This window comes from Pomacea canaliculata, linkage group LG8 (assembly GCF_003073045.1).
Source record: "Pomacea canaliculata isolate SZHN2017 linkage group LG8, ASM307304v1, whole genome shotgun sequence".
Taxonomy (NCBI): domain Eukaryota; kingdom Metazoa; phylum Mollusca; class Gastropoda; order Architaenioglossa; family Ampullariidae; genus Pomacea; species Pomacea canaliculata.
Genome location: NC_037597.1, coordinates 28,876,184 through 28,897,280, shown reverse-complemented (window position 1 = coordinate 28,897,280; position 21,097 = coordinate 28,876,184). Strand labels below are relative to the sequence as shown.

The 21,097-nt window shown below is 45.7% G+C and overlaps 1 protein-coding gene across 4 annotated transcripts; it reads right to left on the bottom strand.

Annotated features, from left to right (window-relative positions):
• Positions 1-788: 788 nt before the first annotated feature.
• Positions 789-20,548, bottom strand: LOC112571143 (transmembrane emp24 domain-containing protein 3-like). 4 transcript variants are annotated; one of them, XM_025249959.1, is made up of 6 exons: positions 20,388-20,548; positions 18,432-18,599; positions 16,710-16,967; positions 15,337-15,501; positions 9,687-9,827; positions 789-2,008 (listed from the first exon to the last, which is right to left on the bottom strand). In XM_025249959.1, exons 3-6 carry the CDS (start codon positions 16,881-16,883, stop codon positions 1,790-1,792), a joined length of 699 nt encoding a protein of 232 aa, XP_025105744.1. In that variant the 5' UTR covers positions 16,884-16,967; positions 18,432-18,599; positions 20,388-20,548; the 3' UTR covers positions 789-1,789. The 4 variants fall into 4 exon arrangements, with proteins under 4 accessions (XP_025105744.1, XP_025105745.1, XP_025105743.1 ...); XM_025249960.1 differs by lacking the exon at positions 20,388-20,548 and adding an exon at positions 18,971-19,501 and having other exon boundaries at positions 9,665-9,827; XM_025249958.1 differs by lacking the exon at positions 20,388-20,548 and adding an exon at positions 18,971-19,212 and having other exon boundaries at positions 18,393-18,599.
• Between the last annotated feature and the right edge of the window lie 549 nt (positions 20,549-21,097).

The window sequence follows — 21,097 nt, the reverse complement described above, 5'->3', positions numbered from 1 at the left end:
ACATTTTGTTCCTTAGCCTGTATTATTATATTATTACCCGCCTGTATTATTATATTATTAGCTGCCTGTATTATTAATTATATTATTACCCGCCTGTATTATTAGTTATATTATTAGCCGCCTGTATTATTAATTATATTATTACCCGCCTGTATTATTAGTTATATTATTAGCCGCCTGTATTATTAATTATATTATTACCCGCCTGTATTATTATATTATTAGCCGCCTGTTATTAGCCGCCTGTATTATTAATTATATTATTACCCGCCTGCATTATTATATTATTAGCCGCCTGTTATTAGCCGCCTGTATTATTAATTATATTATTACCCGCCTGTATTATTAATTATATTATTAGCCGCCTGTATTATTATATTATTACCCGCCTGTATTATTATATTATTAGCCGCCTGTTATTAGCCGCCTGTATTATTAATTATATTATTAGCCGCCTGTATTATTATATTATTAGCTGCCTGTATTATTAATTATATTATTAGCCGCCTGTATTATTAATTATATTATTAGCCGCCTGTATTATTATATTATTAGCCGGTAAAGGAAGAATTAATAAACAGTATTTTCTTTGTGGAAAATTCACTGTTTACCACAAAGCTAAACACACACTTCATGGCCTGATGTGCCATATTTTGCAAAAACAATGCACCCTAAAACAAACAAACAAACAAACAAACAAACAAACAAACAAACAAACAAACAAACAAACATGTTACCTCTGGGAAAAAACTAGCCTCTACTGTCTGTCAACAAACTCAATACGAGGTACGATATGGTCGCATATATTGTCTAGCAACAAACTTATATTGACGGTACAACATGCAGCACAATATCAACGGTACAACAGGCTACAGGCTACACAATATCAATACAACAGGCTACACAATGTCAAAGGTACAACATGCTACAGGCTACACAATATCAATACAACAGGCTACACAATATCAAAGGTACAACAGGCTACAGGCTACACAATATCAATACAACAGGCTACACAATATCAAAGGTACAACAGGCTACAGGCTACACAATATCAATACAACAGGCTACACAATATCAAAGGTACAACAGGCTACAGGCTACACAATATCAATACAACAGGCTACACAATATGAAAGGTACAACATGCTACAGGCTACACAATATCAATACAACATGCTACACAATATGAAAGGTACAACATGCTACAGGCTACACAATATCAATACAACAGGCTACAGGCTATATCAAAGGTACAACATGCTACAGGTTACACAATATCAATACAACAGGCTACACAATGTCAATACAACATACAACATGCTACACAATATCAATACAACATGCTACAGGCTACACAATATCAATACAACAGACTGCACAATATCAATACAACATGCTACACAATATCAATACAACAGGCTACACAATGTCAATACAACATGCTACAGGCTACAGAAGATCAAAGTTACAACATTCTACAGGCTACTCAATGTCAATACAACATGCTACACAATATCAATACAACAGGCTACAGAAGATCAAAGTTACAACATTCTACAGGCTACACAATATCAATACAACATGCTACAGGCTACTCAATGTCAATACAACATGCTACACAACATTCAAGGCGAAGAATTTTACAGTCGTGCCACCACTGACGGTGATATTTCTGTCACATGTCATGGGAGGAAATGGCGGCTGTTTTGTCAGCAATACGTCTTCTGTCACTTCTGGTGGCCTTGAGGTATTCCATATGACGCGGTCTTTGAGAGGTCAGGTAGTGTCACATGACGCAGGTGACGTCAGCGTGCTGTTCCTGTGGATGGTCTGGCGGCGGTTTGCTGGACTGCCGGCGTTCAGTAAAGAAAGTTCGCATGATGACTACCTGGCCCACGCCGCATATTACGACCACCAGCGACTGGCACAACGACCACCACGACACCAGCTTGTTCAGCTGCTCCGCTACATGTCGACTTATTGCCTCTCGTATTCGATATTTTCGCTGCAACAAAAACAGTCATGTAATGTCTGTAATCTAAACAATATGTAATGTCTGTAACATAAACCGTCATGTAATGTCTGTAACATACGAGAACAATCACAGAGTGGTTCAGGCGAGCACAATGAGTGGTTTGTGGCGCCAAATGGCGGACAGCTGTATAGGTGGCGCTGAGTCTATTACAGGACAGGAAGTGTGCTTCTGCTTGTTTACATCTGTAGAGCAGCACGACAGTATTTATTTTCTTGATTTGACTGAGCGTCTTTAGGATTGTTTTCTGACATAAAAATTGTGCTTCTGTCCAATAAATGACGACAGTCGGGTGGAAATATTTCCGGAGATTATTTTGATGGAATGCTCTGGATACATTGCGGATAGTGGATGTGAGGAGACTGGCAAGAAACAACAGCTAGCTAAGTCCAACACCTTGTTTCACGGACTGCACGATCTTTTAAAAAAAGTAAACTAGAAGTGTGTGTGTGTGTGAGCGTGCCTGCCTGGGTGAGGCCAACCAGCGTGTAGTGAGTCAGGCCGCACGTGCATATTGAGGCAGTGTTGAGGCTGAGGGAAAAGCTGGGCTAGTGTATATCATGTAGGTACTTGCTATTGAAGCTTGAGTTAGTTGAGTGGCTGAGAGAAAAGCTGGGCTAGTGTATATCATGTAGGTACTTGCTATTGAAGGGTTAGCAAAGTGCACAATGGTTGGCTAATGATTGTGTGAAGCTTAGTCCAATTAAGACACTATTTCAACAACTCACCCTCTACACACACATCGTTATCAAGATTCAGGCCTAGCAAGATCTCACATGCAGCACAATATCAACACCGGAAAAAGACACGTCACGATTGTACATGAAAACTTTTACGCTGACATGGCCTCAGCCAATGTTAATTAGGCGCGCGCATATACAGTGTATATATACATACATACGTCACGTCACGTCACGTGTGACCTTGAAAAGACGGTATTCACCCAGAGAGGGAAATACAGCATCTGACACTAAGAAGAGAGGGAACTACACAACCTTGTACTGAGAAGAAGGGTACCCACCCAGAGAGGGAACTACACAACCTTGTACTGAGAAGAAGGGTACCCACCCAGAGAGGGAACCAGCGGCGGCGTTAGGGGGTGGCAAATGGGGCGGCCGCCCCAGGCCCCGCTCTCGAAGGGGCCCCGCGCTCCAGCCTCGAGGTAAGGTGACCAGACGCTTTAGACCTCGTGTCCCGCCTGCTCATAAAATGTCCGGGCGGGACGCCCAATGTCCCGCTTTTTGGCAAGTCCATCAAAGTCCCGCATGTCTTTAAAAATCTGATTACCGTAAACTGATTCTCATCCGCGCCTTTGGTTTTGGAGGTGTCTTGTTGATCCCTATTTCTTTTTCGTCGCTCTGCGGGCTCCGGTGTTTGACCCGTGACGACAATGACCTGCCGGCCGATATCTTATTGCACGCGCCGCTGGTACATCGCCGGTGGTCGTCTCGGTGTCACCTTCTTTGGTTACGGTTGTCCGAGTCTTTTTACTTTGTCTGTGTTGGAATGCTACGGACTGCTGATTTCTAACTCTGTTACACTTGATAAAATACATTTTTAGCAAATTAAGCTAGGCCGATGTTAAAAAAAAAAGAAAACAAGTGCATTTTACATTTTGGCAGACGATGCCGATCCAAAGGCATCCACAGGCCGTACCCCTGGTATAGAGTTGTAGACTAATGTACTTTTGCTTGGTGATGGAGAGACAGGAAGAGAAAGTTTCACGGTGTCGTGAAGTAACTACGAAACAAGTTCCTTTGACATCTCTCACTTCGGGCTTAGAGGTTGTAGTGCCAGCGGCGGGGCCCATCCTTTCCATTCACAGAGTGGCCATACATCAGTAACAGTAACTTTACTGTCGATTCCAACTTGCTTGTAGGCCCCTTGAGTGTCACATTAATTTTAAGACCTCAATGCACGAACGTTCTTCTAGAATCTAGAGTTCTAGACGGTTCATGCGCGATAAATCTTGGGTGTCCACCGGCCTTCTGACACCTGGCCCTCTAGCCCGACGCCCCGCCTACCTTCGGCCTGGAAATTGTATACTGCAGACTTGAAACTTAACATCTGCAGGTGTAATGCTTGGGTGTTCCTTCTTCAGACCAGAAAAAGAAAAAGGAAAACAAGATAAGGTAGGAATATTTATATTTAAATTTAAAAAAACATTTTTCTTTTTAAAATGGAATACTGTAGTGGCGTGGACAGATCTGCCGTTAAATGTCTGGTCACCTTATCCTTATGAGTTTGTCAACTTAAAATATATTCTGTGTTGAATGAAAAAAGGCTGAGAGGGGCTCTTTAAAATCAGACTTCTTTAAGGTCAAATTCTGAAGGCCTTGTCAATCGCCTCTAGGTCTCCGAAAATATAATCCTTTAAGTGGTCGCAATTGTTCTTTATACAAATATCCCAAAATAACAAAAGGTGTGGATGGTTGGTCCATTCTTGTCTGGCTGGTGAGTTATAATCCTGTACAGGTACCCGGATAACATATAGCTTCAGCTAGAAACGTATTCCAGTCTGTGTCAGGGACCTGGTCAGAGTACTAGGACTGAGTGCATGTGTGTGGGCGAAAGTCATGAGTGATGGGAGTTTCTGGAATGTGTGCCTCTTTGGTGTTAAAGAAGAACGAAAGAAAAGGTGTGACGTTAGAGGGAGAGAGCGGTCAGCGAGGAAAGATAGGGGTAGAAAGGAATGGGCGAAAGGAGGTGAAACTGGACGCTAAATGGAGGGGAGGAGGATTGTGTTTCTGATGGAAGCGAGACGTCATTGCCGGGACAGTGTACTTGTGGGAAGGGGGGAAGAGAAAGGGATTTGGAGAGAGGTGGACGCTTTTTAGGGGTAGAGAACCATTGCCTAGAGTCTACTCTAGACATTGAAACCGTGCGTTTGACTTATTGCTGGCTGTGTTAAACAAGTTGTGACAAAAAAGTACGTTCAGAAAACGCTTCTAGGTTCTAATTAATCAAAATATTGAACCCATGTCTTCACGTTAAGCCCGACAATAATAACAAGCAGTTTATTTAGTTGTCGTCACCATATTATTTCGCTTTAAGAAAAAACCGCTGCTGTCACAAACGGTGGGAAAGGTTACCAACAATTAAAACACTAAATTCGTGTGTTATTTCGCGAAATGGATCCAGCCTATCTAACTGTATATAACTCAGTGCTTCCGGCATCATATCAATAGGGATGTTGATACACGTACTCCATTACCCCGGCCCCGCGCGGATGGTCGGCCCCAGGCCCCGCGTATGCCTAACGCCGCCTCTGGAGGGAACTACACAACCTTGTACTCAGGAGATTGGGGGACAAGGTGTGTGGTATCCAGTGACATCAAACAACCCTTGTCGCCCGCTACACCTGGAATGCTGGTGTCTGAGTCGCTCTGTCACTCTGGGTTGTTTCCAGAGTCGCACACACGTTGGTTTCTCGACTGGATGCTTGCAATGTCGGCAGGTGACATCGGGTGCGGGGTGTCTCGCTGAGCAGCAGCTGTATGTCATGCGCCCAGCTGTCGCGTGCTAGGAAATCTTTGGGCACGATCGGTACTCACAGTTACATCCCCTTCAACTAATGGTCAGCACTGAGCAGATCAGCACGTGGAGTTATATCCCTTGCTGCAGACGGTGAGTATTGAGCAGGCTGTGCACACAGCTGTGTCCGGACTTAACATACTGCTCTTATCTCGGCTTTCACAGGAGTTTCGATGTTCCGTGACACCTTTACCCCAACCCCCCTTTACCCCAACCACTCTCACCCACGCTCCCCCTCCATAAGGCTATAAAAATTGATTTTCACTTGAGGTTGAGAAAACAACACCGGTGATGGTGATGGTGCTCGCAGTTAGAGTGGATAATGTCGGAGGGTTTATAGCAAGACACGCAACTCGTCTTGAGTATCGACATCTGACGTTAGTCATGTAGTAGACTTTAGCTACAGCTGGTTACTGACACCCATAGTCCTATAGTGCCAATAGTGGACTTTAGCTACAGCTGGTTACTGACACCCATAGTCCTATAGTGGACTTCAGCTACAGCTGGTTACTGACACCCATAGTCCTATAGTGCCAATAGTGGACTTTAGCTACAGCTGGTTACTGACACCCATAGTCCTATAGTGGACTTCAGCTACAGCTGGTTACTGACACCAATAGTCCTATAGTGCCAATAGTAGACTTTAGCTACAGCTGGTTACTGAAACCGATAGTCCTATAGTGCCAATAGTAGACTTTAGCTACAGCTGGTTACTGACACCGATAGTCCTATAGTGCCAATAGTAGACTTTAGCTATAGCTGGTTACTGACACCGATAGTCCTATAGTGGACCAGCTACAGCTGATTACTGACACCCATTGTCCTATAGTGGACTTCAGCTACAGCTGGTTACTGACACCAATAGTCCTATAGTGGACTTCAGCTACAGCTGGTTACTGACACCCATAGTCCTATAGTGCCAATAGTAGACTTTAGCTACAGCTGGTTACTGACACCCATAGTCCTATAGTGGACTTCAGCTACAGCTGGTTACTGACACCAATAGTCCTATAGTGCCAATAGTAGACTTTAGCTACAGCTGGTTACTGACACCCATTGTCCTATAGTGGACTTCAGCTACAGCTGGTTACTGACACCCATAGTCCTATAGTGCCTATAGTGGACTTCAGCTACAGCTGGTAGTCCTATAGTGGACTTCAGCTACAGCTGGTTACTGACACCCATAGTCCTATAGTGGACCAGCTACAGCTGGTTACTGACACCCATAGTCCTAAAGTGGACTTCAGCTACAGCTGGTTACTGACACCCATAGTCCTATAGTGACTTTAGCTACAGCTGGTTACTGACACCCATAGTCCTTAAGTGGACTTCAGCTACAGCTGGTTACTGACGCACATAGTCCTATAGTGCCAATAGCGGACCAGCTACAGCTGGTTACTGACACCAATAGTCCTATAGTGCCAATAGTGGACTTTAGCTACAGCTGGTTACTGACGCCCATAGTCCTATAGTGGACTTCAGCTACAGCTGGTTACTGACACCAATAGTCCTATAGTGCTAATAGTAGACATTAGCTACAGCTGGTTACTGACACCCATAGTCCTATAGTGCCAATAGTAGACTTTAGCTACAGCTGGTTACTGACGCACATAGTCCTATAGTGCCAATAGTGGACTTCAGCTACAGCTGGTTACTGACACCAATAGTCCTATAGTGGACCAGCTACAGCTAGTTACTGACACCCATAGTCCTATAGTGCCAATAGTGGACTTCAGCTACAGCTGGTTACTGACACCCATAGTCCTATAGTGCACTTCAGCTACAGCTGGTTACTGACACCCATAGTCCTATAGTGCCAATAGGGGACTTTAGCTACAGCTGGTTACTGACACCCATAGTCCTATAGTGGACTCACTGACTGCTGTAGTGACAAATGCAAATAACGATCGTGTCACTGTGTGTTTACAGTGAAATTTACAGTATTGATATTGATTGCCACGTTGAGAAATATTCCTTCAAAGGTAACATCTGTCGTGAGGGAAAGGCCGCTTTGTCCACATGACATCTCTGGCTGGGTAGGGAAACGTTGGTGTGGAATGTCACGTGCGCCGATACACCGGGTGTCGAAAGCTATCGATGGCAGCGACCTGCGAATTACTGTGCATCAAAGAAACCCTTTTGCCGCAGCTGTGTATAGCTTGGTCGTGTCGTCACCATAGGGTGCCAACAGTTCTTTCTATAAGTCACTCGTGGAGATGTTCTGGAGATTACTCAAGTTTGCATAGCATGGATACTGACACTATCGATAAATATCAACACAAACAAGTGGAGGTCACACCATCGGACACAAACAACCCTGAGACGGGGTGACAAAGAGACAGGGAGACAAGGAGGGAGGGAGACAAAGAGATAGGGAGACAGAGAGACAAGAAGGCAGGGAGACAAGGAGGCAGGGAGACAGAGAAATAGGGAGACAAGGTGGCAGGGAGACAAGGAGGCAGGGAGACAGAGAAATAGGGAGACAAGAAGGCAGGGAGACAAGGAGGCAGGGAGACAAGGAGGCAGGGAGACAGAGAAATAGGGAGACAAGAAGTCAGGGAGACAAGGAGGCAGGGAGACAGAGAAATAGGGAGACAAGGAGGCAGGGAGACAAAGAGACAGGGAGACAGAGAGATAGGGAGACAAGAAGGCAGGGAGACAAGGAGACAGAGAGATAGGGAGAGAGACAAGGAGGCAGGGAGACAAAGAGATAGGGAGACAGAGAGATAGGGAGACAGAGAGATAGGGAGACAGGGAGACAGAGAAATAGGGAGACAGAGAGACAAGGAGGCAGGGAGACAAGGAGGCAGGGAGACAAAGAGACAGGGAGACAGAGAGATAGGGAGACAGGGAGATAAGGAGACAGGGAGACAAAGAGATAGGGAGACAGAGAGATAGGGAGATAAGGAGGCAGGGAGACAAAGAGATAGGGAGACAAAGAGATAGGAGACAGAGAGACAAGGAAGGTGACAAAGAGATAGGGAGACAGAGAGATAGGGAGACAAGGAGGCAGGGAGACAAGGAGGCAGGGAGACAAGGAGACAGGGAGACAGAGAAATAGGGAGACAAGGAGGCAGGGAGACAAGGAGGCAGGGAGACAAAGAGACAGGGAGACAGAGAGATAGGGAGACAGAGAGATAAGGAGACAGGGAGACAAGGAGGCAGGGAGACAAAGAGACAGGGAGACAGAGAGATAGGAGACAGGGAGACAAAGAGATAGGGAGACAGAGAGATAGGGAGACAAGGAGGCAGGGAGACAAGGAGGCAGGGAGACAAGGAGACAGGGAGACAGAGAAATAGGGAGACAAGGAGGCAGGGAGACAAGGAGGCAGGGAGACAAAGAGACAGGGAGACAGAGAGATAGGGAGACAGAGAGATAAGGAGACAGGGAGACAAGGAGGCAGGGAGACAAAGAGACAGGGAGACAGAGAGATAGGGAGACAGGGAGACAAAGAGATAGGGAGACAGAGAGATAGGGAGACAAGGAGGCAGGGAGACAAGGAGGCAGGGAGACAAAGAGACAGGGAGACAGAGAGATAGGGAGACAGGGAGATAAGGAGACAGGGAGACAAGGAGGCAGGGAGACAAAGAGACAGGGAGACAGAGAATAGGGAGACAAGGAGGCAGGGAGACAAGGAGGCAGGAGACAAAGAGACAGGGAGATAAGGAGACAGGGAGACAAGGAGGCAGGGAGATAAAGAGACAGGGAGACAGAGAGACAAGAAGGCAGGGAGACAAGGAGGCAGGGAGACAGAGAAATAGGGAGACAAGGAGGCAGGGAGACAGAGAGATAGGGAGACAGAGAGACAAGGAGGCAGGGAGACAAAGAGATAGGGAGACAGAGAGATAGGGAGACAGAGAGACAAAGAGATAGGGAGACAAAGAGATAGGGAGTCAGAGAGACAAGGAGGCAGGGAGACAAAGAGACAGGGAGACAGAGAAATAGGGAGACAGAGAGACAAGGAGACAAAGAGATAGGGAGACAAGGAAACAGGACTCCTGCTGTGAAAAAGCATATGAGCTGGAGGAGAGTTAAATCTGCACTCTGCTCTGAGACAAAGTGGTGCTGAGACAAACAGGTGCGGGTACGGTCACCTGCAATCCAAGTGGCACTGACCTGCAGGTCAGCCACCCGAGTCAAGGCCAGGTGGATGTTATCGCAGGTCGCCTCGTTAGCCTGTTTAACTGTGGGCAGGCGCTCACCCGCCTCCTCGGATAACGAGTCTGATCGTACTGGCTGAATGTAAAACGTCACCACCTGCAACCACAAGAACGATCGCATCGACCATAAATCATAATAAACATCATGCAAACTCATGCTCCGTGACATCATTAAACTGGGTGAAAACAGATTTTTCTCAAACTAGTCCTAAAAATGGAAGTAACCGTGACTACACTTAGGACATAACAGAAGTAGTGTGACTACACATTAGGATACAATGTAAGTAGTGTGACTACACTTAGGAGATAACAGAAGTAGTGTGACTACACTTAGGACATAACAGAAGTAGTGTGACTACACTTAGGACATAACAGAAGTAGTGTGACTACACATTAGGATACAATGTAAGTAGTGTGACTACACTTAGGAGATAACAGAAGTAGTGTGACTATCTATCTAACCCTCTTCGTGCATCAGGTTGCACACAAGGCCTCGACCAGAGTCCACCACCGATGTCGATCGGATGAAACCCGCTCCAGGTGACCTCATGTCCAGCCCTTTCCTTTCATCTCCCTTTCCACTGTTCTTCTCCAAATTTTTTTTTTTGGCGACCTCGCCTTCTTCCGCCGTCTGGAGTCCATCGTAGGGCGACTGTGGAGATGTCTGCTGTCTGCTGGCGGAGCACATGTCCAATCCATCGCCAACGCCTTCGTTGAACCTGCGTGGTGATGGACTCGGTTTCAGTTCTTCGGTGGAGTTCTTCGTTGGTGATGGTGTTTGGCCAAAAGATGTTAAGTATGCGCCTGATTCATCTGTTACTGAAAGTTTTGGTCATCTTCCATGATTCTGATCCGTAAGGGAGGGTGCTGATCACAGTTGACTGGAAGATTCTCAGCTTGATCTTCTGACTGATGTTTGTTGCCTTCCATGTGCTCCTGAGTGAGGCGAAGGCCTGGCTGGCTTTCACCAGTCGGGCTCGAATCTCCACCTACGCATTCCCGGTGTTTGACATTTTGGACCCAAGATAGGAGAAACTGTCAACTTCCTCAATCTCTTCTCCATTTAGTTTGATGCTGTCTTGGACTCTGGCGTTCACTCTCATACTTTTCGTTTTCTTTGCACTGACCTTCAAGCCAAGGTATCCAGTTGTTTCTGAGAAGGCATTTGTTTTTTTTTCCTGCATGTCTTGGTGGCGGTGTGACACCAGGGCAATGTCATCAGCAAAGTCCAAGTCTTCCAGCGTTGTTGTTGCTGTCATAGTCATGGTCCATCTGATCCCTCTCATCTCACTGTCGGTGGAAGTCTTCATGATCCAGTCCATGGCTAGGATGAAGAGGAACGGCGACAGAACACAGCCCTGCTTCACCCCAGTACTGACGTTGAAGGGGTCTGTGTCACACACAACCTGGGATTTGAAATCGCTGTACAGCATCGCAATGACCTGAACAAGTTTTGCAGGGACTCCGTAATGCCTCAGGATCTTCCATAAGGACTCGCCGTGGATGCTGTCAAAAGCCTTCTCCAGGTCGATGAAATTGATGTACAGCGGTGTGTTCCACTCGTTGCTCTGCTCGAGAATCTGTCACAGAATGAAGATATGTTCAGAACAGGATCGTCCAGGGCGAAATCCTGCTTGCTGTGGTCGGAGGTCTTTCTCAAGGGTTGCCGTCAGTCTTGACAAAACAATCTTGCTGAAGACCTTGCTGGTGAGGGAGAGTAGTGTTATGCCCCTCCAATTATTGCAGTCTCCAAGATCTCCTTTCTTGGGTAACTTGAAGATGAGCCCTGTCTTCCACGCATCAGGGAGCTGCCCTGATTCCCAAATTTGCCTGAAGATTTCAGTCAGTATGGGAGCTGTCACATTCACATCTTCTTTCAACATCTCTGCTGTTATTCCATCTGCCCCTGGGGCTTTGCCGCTCTTCATTGTCTTGACTGCTGCTGTCACTTCTTGCAGGCTTGGCGGGTCTGTGCAGATGTCAAGGTCTATAGCTGCTGGCTGGATGTCTGCAAGCTGAGGGGGATCTGGTCTGTTCAGAACTGACTCAAAATTCTCCCTCCAGCGCTGTAGTTTTCCTGCCTCTCCCTCGACAACATTACCGTTCATGTCTTTCACTGGCACATCACTGTTCTTAAACCCGTTGTTTAGCTGTTTGTTTATCTTGTACAGTGTCTTCAGGTCTTTTTTCTTTGCTGCTTTTTCAGCTTCATCTGCCAGTTTCTCTGTGCAGTCTCTTTTGTCGGTTTTGTCGTCCTCTTTACCTCTTTATTTAGTTTTGTATATCTTGTCTGTGTTATTCCTTCAGGCGTTCCGATCTAGTGCTGTTGATTTTTTTTTGGCTGACTTTCTCTCGTCTATATTCTTCCATGTCTCTTCTCTGATCCACTATTCTTTCTTTTTCCGTTGGAAGCCAAGTATTTTCTCTCCTGTTTCTTGTAAGACTCGATTGAAGTCGTCTAAGGTCATTTTTTGTTGGTCTCCCAGTGCCTGGAACCTGTTCTTTACTTCCATAGCAAAGGCTCGTTTGGTGGCTGGATCTTTCAGTTTTCCGGAGTCCACTCTGTGATTCAGAGAAACTGCGGCTATCACAAGAGTGTGGTCACTGGCAATGTCTGCTCCTCTGTAGGCTCTGACATCTTGAAGTGAGCTCCTCCATCTTCAGTTGATGATGACATGGTTCATCTGGTTCTTTGTGATCCCATCTGGTGATGTCCACGTTGCCTTGTGGATGTCTTTGTGTTGGAAGAGTGTGCCACCAATCAGTAGGTTGTTTTCTTCACAAAAGTCTACCAGTCTCTCTCCGTTGTCATTGATGGTTCCAGTTCCATGCTTGCCCATGACATGCTCCCTGCAGGTGTTGTCACTTTCGCATATCGTGGGCTGGAACGCTCTCTGAGGCTGCCTGGAGCTGATCGTAAAAAGCATCCTTGTCTTCTGCCTCGGAGTCTTCTGTCGGTGCATAGCAAGCTAGCACTGTCAGTTTGGTGTACTTCGAATGGAATCTTGCTCTCAAAAGCCTGGGTCCATACGGCTTCCATTCCAGCAGTGCCTTTTCAGTTTTCTTGTTGAGGAGTAGAGCTACTCCTTCAGAGTGCTGAGCGTCTGATCTTCCTGAGAACAAAATGGTATGTCCTGATGCTAGTCTCCTCTTTCCCGTGCCAGTCCATCTGACCTCACTGACTCCCAGGATGTCCAAGTTGTAGTTGCCAAACTCCTTGACTAGTTGGAGCATCCTGCCAGTCTGGTACAAGGTCTGGACGTTCCAGCACCTCACCCTCAACTTTTGCCTCGGCTTCAGTAAATCCGCTGTCGGGGCGCCAGCTCCCTCTCGGGTTTGGCTGTTGTCCGTCGTTAGTCCAGTCACCTGGTGTGCTTCATTACCTTTGCCAACCGTAGCGAGTATTCTTGTGTTGGTTTCTGTAACATCTATATTTTTACACGGTGGGAATGTTAACCCTACCACAACCTATTTTACCTCTAGGTGAGGTGTCCACCTTAGTCGCCTCTTACGACATGCCGGGCTGGATGGCAGGGACCCTATTCTTACAATGCTCGCTAGGCAAGCATACCCCGGGGGCCCACAGGGGATAAGTGTGACTACACTTAGGACATAATGGAAGTAGTGTGACTACAGGTCATGACATCTTCCATGGAGGCATTGCTGTATTATTGGCTGCTGTTATGACCTCATTATCAGTGTTATGACCTCATTGTCAGTGTTGACCTACTGCCGTGAGAGACGGGGTGCTGACTATGTTGTGGTCAATCTCCAGGCTCTGTAGAACTGATAGTAATGAGACAGAAGGAGTTGGTGAGCATATTGGCCTACATGCTATAAAGCTGCTGAGCATCTTGACCCGTGGGCTCACAATCCCTTCCTCCTAAAGCATTATGGAAAAGTGTCATGAAAGAGATAACTACCTATCAGTAGGTCTTCTCACTCTCTTTCAGTTGTAAATATTTCGAGGGAGTGGACGTCAGAGTTCTTCACCGGCAAGTTGTAGGAAATGTTGCTGAGAAGAAGCTTCATTTAACAAAGGATTAGGGGAACACCGTGTGGAAATCTTAGAGGTATACACACTTCGAAAACTGTGTCTTGAATGTCTCCTGATGTCGCCTGAGACAAGTTACCGCCGAGAACTTTACACTCACATTACTTCACAACAGGCTCATCTGACAAGAGAGCATTACACTCGCATTGACAACACACTCATCTGACAAGAGAGCATTACACTCACATTGACAACACACTCATCTGACAAGAGAGCATTACACTCACATCACTTCACAACACACTCATCTGACAAGAGAGAATTACACTCACACCACTTCTGACAAGAGACCATTACACTCACATTGACAACACACTCATCTGACAAGAGAGCATTACATTCACATCACTTCACAACACACTCATCTGACAAGAGAGCATTACATTCACATCACTTCACAACACACTCATCTGACAAGAGAGCATTACACTCACATCACTTCACAACACACTCATCTGACAAGAGAGCATTACACTCACATTGACAACACACTCATCTGACAAGAGAGCATTACACTCACATCACTTCACAACACACTCATCTGACAAGAGAGAATTACACTCACACCACTTCTGACAAGAGACCATTACACTCACATTGACAACACACTCATCTGACAAGAGAGCATTACATTCACATCACTTCACAACACACTCATCTGACAAGAGAGAATTACACTCACACCACTTCTGACAAGAGACCATTACACTCACATTGACAACACACTCATCTGACAAGAGAGCATTACATTCACATCACTTCACAACACACTCATCTGACAAGAGAGCATTACACTCACATCACTTCACAACACACTCATCTGACAAGAGAGAATTACACTCACACCACTTCTGACAAGAGACCATTACACTCACATTGACAACACACTCATCTGACAAGAGAGCATTACATTCACATCACTTCACAACACACTCATCTGACAAGAGAGCATTACACTCACATCACTTCACAACACACTCATCTGACAAGAGAGCATTACACTCACATTGACAACACACTCATCTGACAAGAGAGCATTACACTCACATCACTTCACAACACACTCATCTGACAAGAGAGAATTACACTCACACCACTTCTGACAAGAGACCATTACACTCACATTGACAACACACTCATCTGACAAGAGAGCATTACATTCACATCACTTCACAACACACTCATCTGACAAGAGAGAATTACACTCACACCACTTCTGACAAGAGACCATTACACTCACATTGACAACACACTCATCTGACAAGAGAGCATTACATTCACATCACTTCACAACACACTCATCTGACAAGAGAGCATTACATTCACATCACTTCACAACACACTCATCTGACAAGAGAGCATTACACTCACATCACTTCACAACACACTCATCTGACAAGAGAACGTTACACTTAAACACAGAAACACTTGTCTGACAGTGGAGGACGCCTGGTACATTGTATTCAATGTATTAACAGAACACCTGCTTATATTACATATTTTCCTTACCTGACAGAACACCTGCTTGTGGTGACATATTTCTCGCGCTTACCTTATCAGAGAGCTGTGAAAACTCGTTTCCGAAACAGAACTTGAATTCCCCATTGCTTGGTATGAAAGTCACCTCGTCCCTCCCTGACTTTTGCTTCTCGTACAGAATCATGCCATTAGGGGAGATTATTTGAACATCGACATCTTTATTACCTCCGCGTAACACCTGTCAGGAAATGAAGAACTTGTTAGTGAGAGAGGGAGAGAGCAGAGAGAGAGAGGGTTAAAACAGATGTTAGTCCCCTGTCACAGACTCAGACAACAAAGCAACATTTCGGCATGTGCAGTGACACATCTAAGCATCTGTCATCACAAATAAACGACAAGATAGCATCTCGACATCTGTAAGGACGACAACGAAACATCACGCCATCTATCATCACATGCACACATGCACGAACACACGACGACGACAGCAACAACAACAACCAAGAAACATCCCTCCATCTGTCAACACAATGAGAAAATATCTTCATCATTTGTCAACACAAGAAAACATCTTCGTTTGTCACTAAGGCAGACGCCACTCGTGGCGCGTCACTCCATGAGCAGTGCTCACTAGCTAGTCTCACCATCGCAGAATCTGTCATAACAAATTAATTTGTCGAAATTTAATCGTATTTCTGTGCTTACGATTTTCTGCACAAAATCTCCCCACCGATGCGCGATGAGTAACACACTTTGGACAGAGGTTTGACCTCTTCATGGGGTCAGACCAACTAGCTCTTGGCCACAATGGTATGACCTCTTCATGGGGTCAGACCAACTAGTTCTCGGCCACCGGCTTCATTCGACTGCAGCAGAGGGATGCTTACCTTGACTAATATCTGCCGTTCATTGTGACACCATTCTGATATTTACAGCCTTCACCATTGTGACATGGCACTGGAACCATCCTGATACATCATTGTGACGTTCAATGGTGTAACCATTCTGATACACCACACACAGTAATTCTGATACATCGCTGTGATTATGATACATCACTGTCATTTTGATGTATCACTGTAATATCTACAAACCTGACAATTGGGCAAATGAGTGCGAGAGTGTCTCTTTATTACATGTATACGTGGCTCCCATGGAGACCTGTTCTTACACCTGTGCTCTCTTTCTGTGCACCGCCAACACTGACACCTACACTTACACTTCCACGTTCACTTACACTTCTACTTTCCAATTTGATTCTGTCCACCGGTAGGCGATAGTTTCACACCACCGTATTATCTAAGATGACTGTCAACGCCTGGCTAACAGATTTTTAAAACTTATATCCCTTGTGTAATGCTGATACTCAAAAACGCATAATTCTTAAAGTATTTTGGCTCACCCAACCCATCTTACTTTATTGTTCTTCACACCCGTTCCGCTTACCTGATATTCAAATATCACCTTCTGGCTTTCCGTCCACACCTGGGCGAAGCACGTGTTCTCCAGTCTTTTCAACACGTACGTCACTTGCCTGGAGGCACTAGCATGTGCGCGCACGTGCAGCACGAAGTGGAGAAGTACAAGCGCCACCAGCCACTGGCATGATCTGCAGTGCATGGTGCTCCCAACAGGTCGCCGGCACACCAGCACCAACACTCACAACAGGTCGCCGGCACACCAGCAAGCACTAGTAAATCAAAACTGAAAAGGACCAGACTCAGAGGGTTCTTTAGGCGACAACTCGGGGGATGGGACCGGTCATTTCGCCCCAATCACACCACCCCACAGCCTGAGTCAAATCGTCCCAGCTAGATCCATATCGTCTCAGGTAAGACCATTTCGTCCAAACACCAAAAAGTCCAATTGTCCCAGGTGCAAAAGACGAATCGATCACCGATAGCACGAGTAGCTATGAACATCAAATATTACCAAAAGAACCACGCATCGCTCGAACAACATAGACACGCAAGCTCAGATGCTTGTTTTAAATGATGCAAGTAAGTTTAGCCACCATTTTACTAAACAAAAATGACCTCTTGGCAGTCCGCATACAGAAAACGTATTTTACAATCGCGAACAAGCGTGATATTCCTCTTCAAACAATATCGGAAGTGAAAGATGTTGTCATCATTTATCATCATAACACGGATTCCTCTAGCTTCAACATGTTTTGGAAGTGACAGCCGGTCTCTACTGTAGTATGATGTGCTTCAAGCTAAATGAACATCCCCACAGTGATGTCACTACATCGGCAAAATAATAACTAGCAAAAAAGTCAAAATAGAAGTTCACAATAAAATGATAATAAAATCTTTAATCTACTTGTGTCGTCGGTGATCGATTCGTCTTCTGGGCCTGGGACTACTTGAATTTTCAGTGTTAGGACGAAATGAACATAGGTGGGACGATTGGACTCCGACTGTGGGGCGATATGACTGAGCGAAATGGTCTGGGGGCGAAATGACCGATGGCCGGCAACTCTAATGCTGCAATAGAAAGTTAGGTGAGGGGGGATTGGTGTTTTTACGCCGTGCCAGCAACTGAGGCTACATCACGGCAAGGCAGCCAGCACTGTAAACAGATGCCACGTGCAGAGAAAGAACGGCGTGCCCGAGACGAGAAATGAACTCTGGGCAGCCAACCTTCACTGTATTGATGACAGGCGATAACCGTTGCGCCACCGGACCGCTCAATAGAAAGTAAAGTCACATGATGCTACTTTATATATCACACAGCAAAATTATTTCACAAGTGTTAGTAGAGGACGACCTATTGCAGGAAACATCAATATTTACAAGTGTAAATAGAGAAACATCAATATTTACAAGTGTCAACAGAGAAACATCAGTGTTTAACAAGTGTCAACAGAGAAACATCAGTGTTTAACAAGTGTCAACAGAGAAACATCAGTGTTTAACAAGTGTCAACAGAGAAACATCAGTGTTTAACAAGTGTCAACAGAGAAATATCAGTGTTTAACAAGTGTTAACAGAGAAACATCAGTGTTTAACAAGTGTCAACAGAGAAACATCAGTGTTTAACAAGTGTCAACAGAGAAATATCAGTGTTTAACAAGTGTCAACAGAGAAACATCAGTATTTAACGAGGACTTACAAACTGGCTTACTTTAGGAAACACCAACCATGTAGGGGTGGGGCTATTCACCTGCGGATTGCTCTGTGTAAGCTGGCAATGTCTTCTTAACACACACGGCGCCTTCTCTGGCTCACTCGCTCTCAATAAACACCTGTACAAGATGGAGGTGTTCAAAATTACCTTCTGATTCACTTCAAAGGACAGCGGCGCTTGTTGTTTCACAAGGTGACATCGACTCTGAAAACATGGCAGTGGGAGACTTTCTCAGCCTGGCACAATGCTGGCAGCGCGTTTGGAGTATATCACAGTCATGTCAACATGTCAATAATGTGGTCAGGAAGACCCTGTATATGTCACTTGTCTTAGCAGCAATGTGATCAGCACAAACAACACGTGTCCTGACGAGTGTAGCAGTGGCCCGTCGGTGTTACTACAGTACAACAGTCTTTTAGTTGTGTCTAGTCTCAACAGTACAAAAACCAGTCTGTCTAAAATGTGACATGCTACAAACAGTATCACCGTGCCTCTATCACCTCCAGCCACGAACAGTTCACCATGACCACGGGAATACTTGACAGGCACATCGTGTGCTCCTAACACAGCATTACCTGAGATGTCAAGGGTCACCAACAGCTCAATGTCGCTGATGTCAAGTGTCACGAACACTGTGATCTCCAGTGTCACGAAGAGCAGAGGAAAACTGTGATGGTGATCAGTCCCGAGGACGTCCAGCATGATCCCGGCACACCATCGACTGGCGCGTGCTGTGTGTAGTCTTCACGCGACAGCCGGTGTCACGTGGCACATTGGAGAGCCAGGATAACCCTCCTCCTCCTTGCTTGCTGATGTCAAGTGGTCTCAACCGCAGTTGCTTCGGGGTCGGGAGGAATAATGAGTGGTTTCCCTTTATCATTCCTCCGTGGGTAAAAGATTTTCCGTGACAATGACAGGTATGGTCACTATACTTCACATCATGCAGGTAGACAAAAAAACACCTGTAATTTGTCGTTGACATTTTGTTTCGGAATTGTCACATGTAGGAAGTTGAATGTTGAATGTTGAATGTCTCAATACCCAAGAGGGTGAACGACTAAAGAATCTTGACAGACTCTAAGGTGTGCACCCTCCTCCTCATCATCATCATCATCATCCCAGCAAATGTAGACATGAGCTTTTGCTGGAGGGAACTGTTAAGAAAGTCGGATGTGGCTGATCCTACGAAGATGGACTGGGAAGCATTATTTTGTGTGATTCCTTTGGAAGAGTGGTGTATCGATGATTACACCAGATTTCTCATTGTCAGAGGAAAAGAGACGCTCACACTAGAGAATGTGAGAACGATGGAAGATGGGTGTCAGGGACACGTGCGCATTCTTCCAACAACAGAATGATTGCCCTTCTGACTGTTCACATCCTAATGCATTACTTTCGTGGACAAAAGACTGTAGACCAGACAACATGAAACAAACTCCTCAAACAGTTTTCAACTGCTGTCTAATAAGTTTAAAAACATTTGAAACATACACCTAACACGTGATGTGGAGGCTGAAGAAGCCGTAGTCATCAAGCGAGGGTTCGTCGCTTCCCCAGGGCAAATATCTGAGACCCAAGTAAAAGCGTTCTTGAAGTGAGAAAGTGATGATCAGAACCTCGCGGACACTACTTCATGTTTCCTTCTCGCCGGACACCTTTCCCACCACTTTATGCTCCAGGGGTAAACCATCTTCGGGATGCAGACATCGCTTAATAATTTTGGAAATGAGACACTTGTTGTGTTTCTCATGTTGCCCCAGGGCAAAGACTTACCCTGGCTTCATAACCACGTCCCAGATGGCAAGATGAACACGGTTGATCAGAGGGTGGTAAACAAATGATAAAAAGTCTGCACTTGCAGTTACACCTACACTTTCAACGAAAGTCGAATTCCAACCTTCACATAGGTGGGTGTTAAAGTTCAATAAGCATGCTAGATAACACAATGTCTTCAGTCAAACAGTCTAGTGAATTCAGTGACACAAAACCTACCTCCGTGGTATACTGACTGCAGTTCAGATTGGCTTTGATTACAAGATCGCTGCTTTGTGTTTGCGGCCATACCCCGATATACCCGTGTGAGCTGCTCTCACACCCTGCTACCTCAGTCGGTCTCGCCAATCTGCCAAAGCTGACCTTCTCTCTTATTCTGCCATTTTCTCTCTGTGCCATGTATCAGCGAGCTATCTACCCGTCTCTTCAAACACTGTCATACTTTGGACTATCAACTACAGTCAAATCTCCCTACTATGCCACCCCTCTACTATGCCACTCTCGGTATTATGCCACTTTTGCTCGGTCCCGACTATAAATTCAATGTAAAAAAAAATTTACTATGCCACCCCTACTCTCACTACTATGCCACTTTTTTTGTGACTGTTACAAGACACAAGTTGTAAAATTCCGCGCAGTGCTCAATTACTATACTGTATGGTAGTGTGGGACATGGCAGTTAGGTGGATGGAACATAGCACTCACACAGGGAGGGTGGAGGCTGGCAATGTGGGGGGTGGGTGGTCGCTAGCCGGGTGACAGTCACGTGACAGAGGGAAGGTGTGAGGGAGTCGACTAGCGACAGGATTCAGGTGCGCGGATGTGGTTGGGAGGGGTGGAGGATGAAGAGGTGAGGGGGAGAATGAGAGGAGACAGCTAGCGAAGCCGACGATTCTTGAGAGCTTTGGACCAGACCTGGGCAAAGGCCT

What these genes read in the sequence shown, in the direction of transcription:
- LOC112571143 (XM_025249959.1), bottom strand. Translation starts at nt 16,883, where the DNA reads ATGCACTGCAGATCATGCCAGTGGCTGGTGGCGCTTGTACTTCTCCAC. An exon ending in TTTCACAGCTCTCTGATAAG is followed by an intron (nt 9,828 to 15,336) that starts GTAAGCGCGAGA and finishes TTGTGGTTGCAG; the next exon opens with GTGGTGACGTTTTACATTCA. An exon ending in CTCGGGTGGCTGACCTGCAG is followed by an intron (nt 2,009 to 9,686) that starts GTCAGTGCCACT and finishes TTTTTGTTGCAG; the next exon opens with CGAAAATATCGAATACGAGA.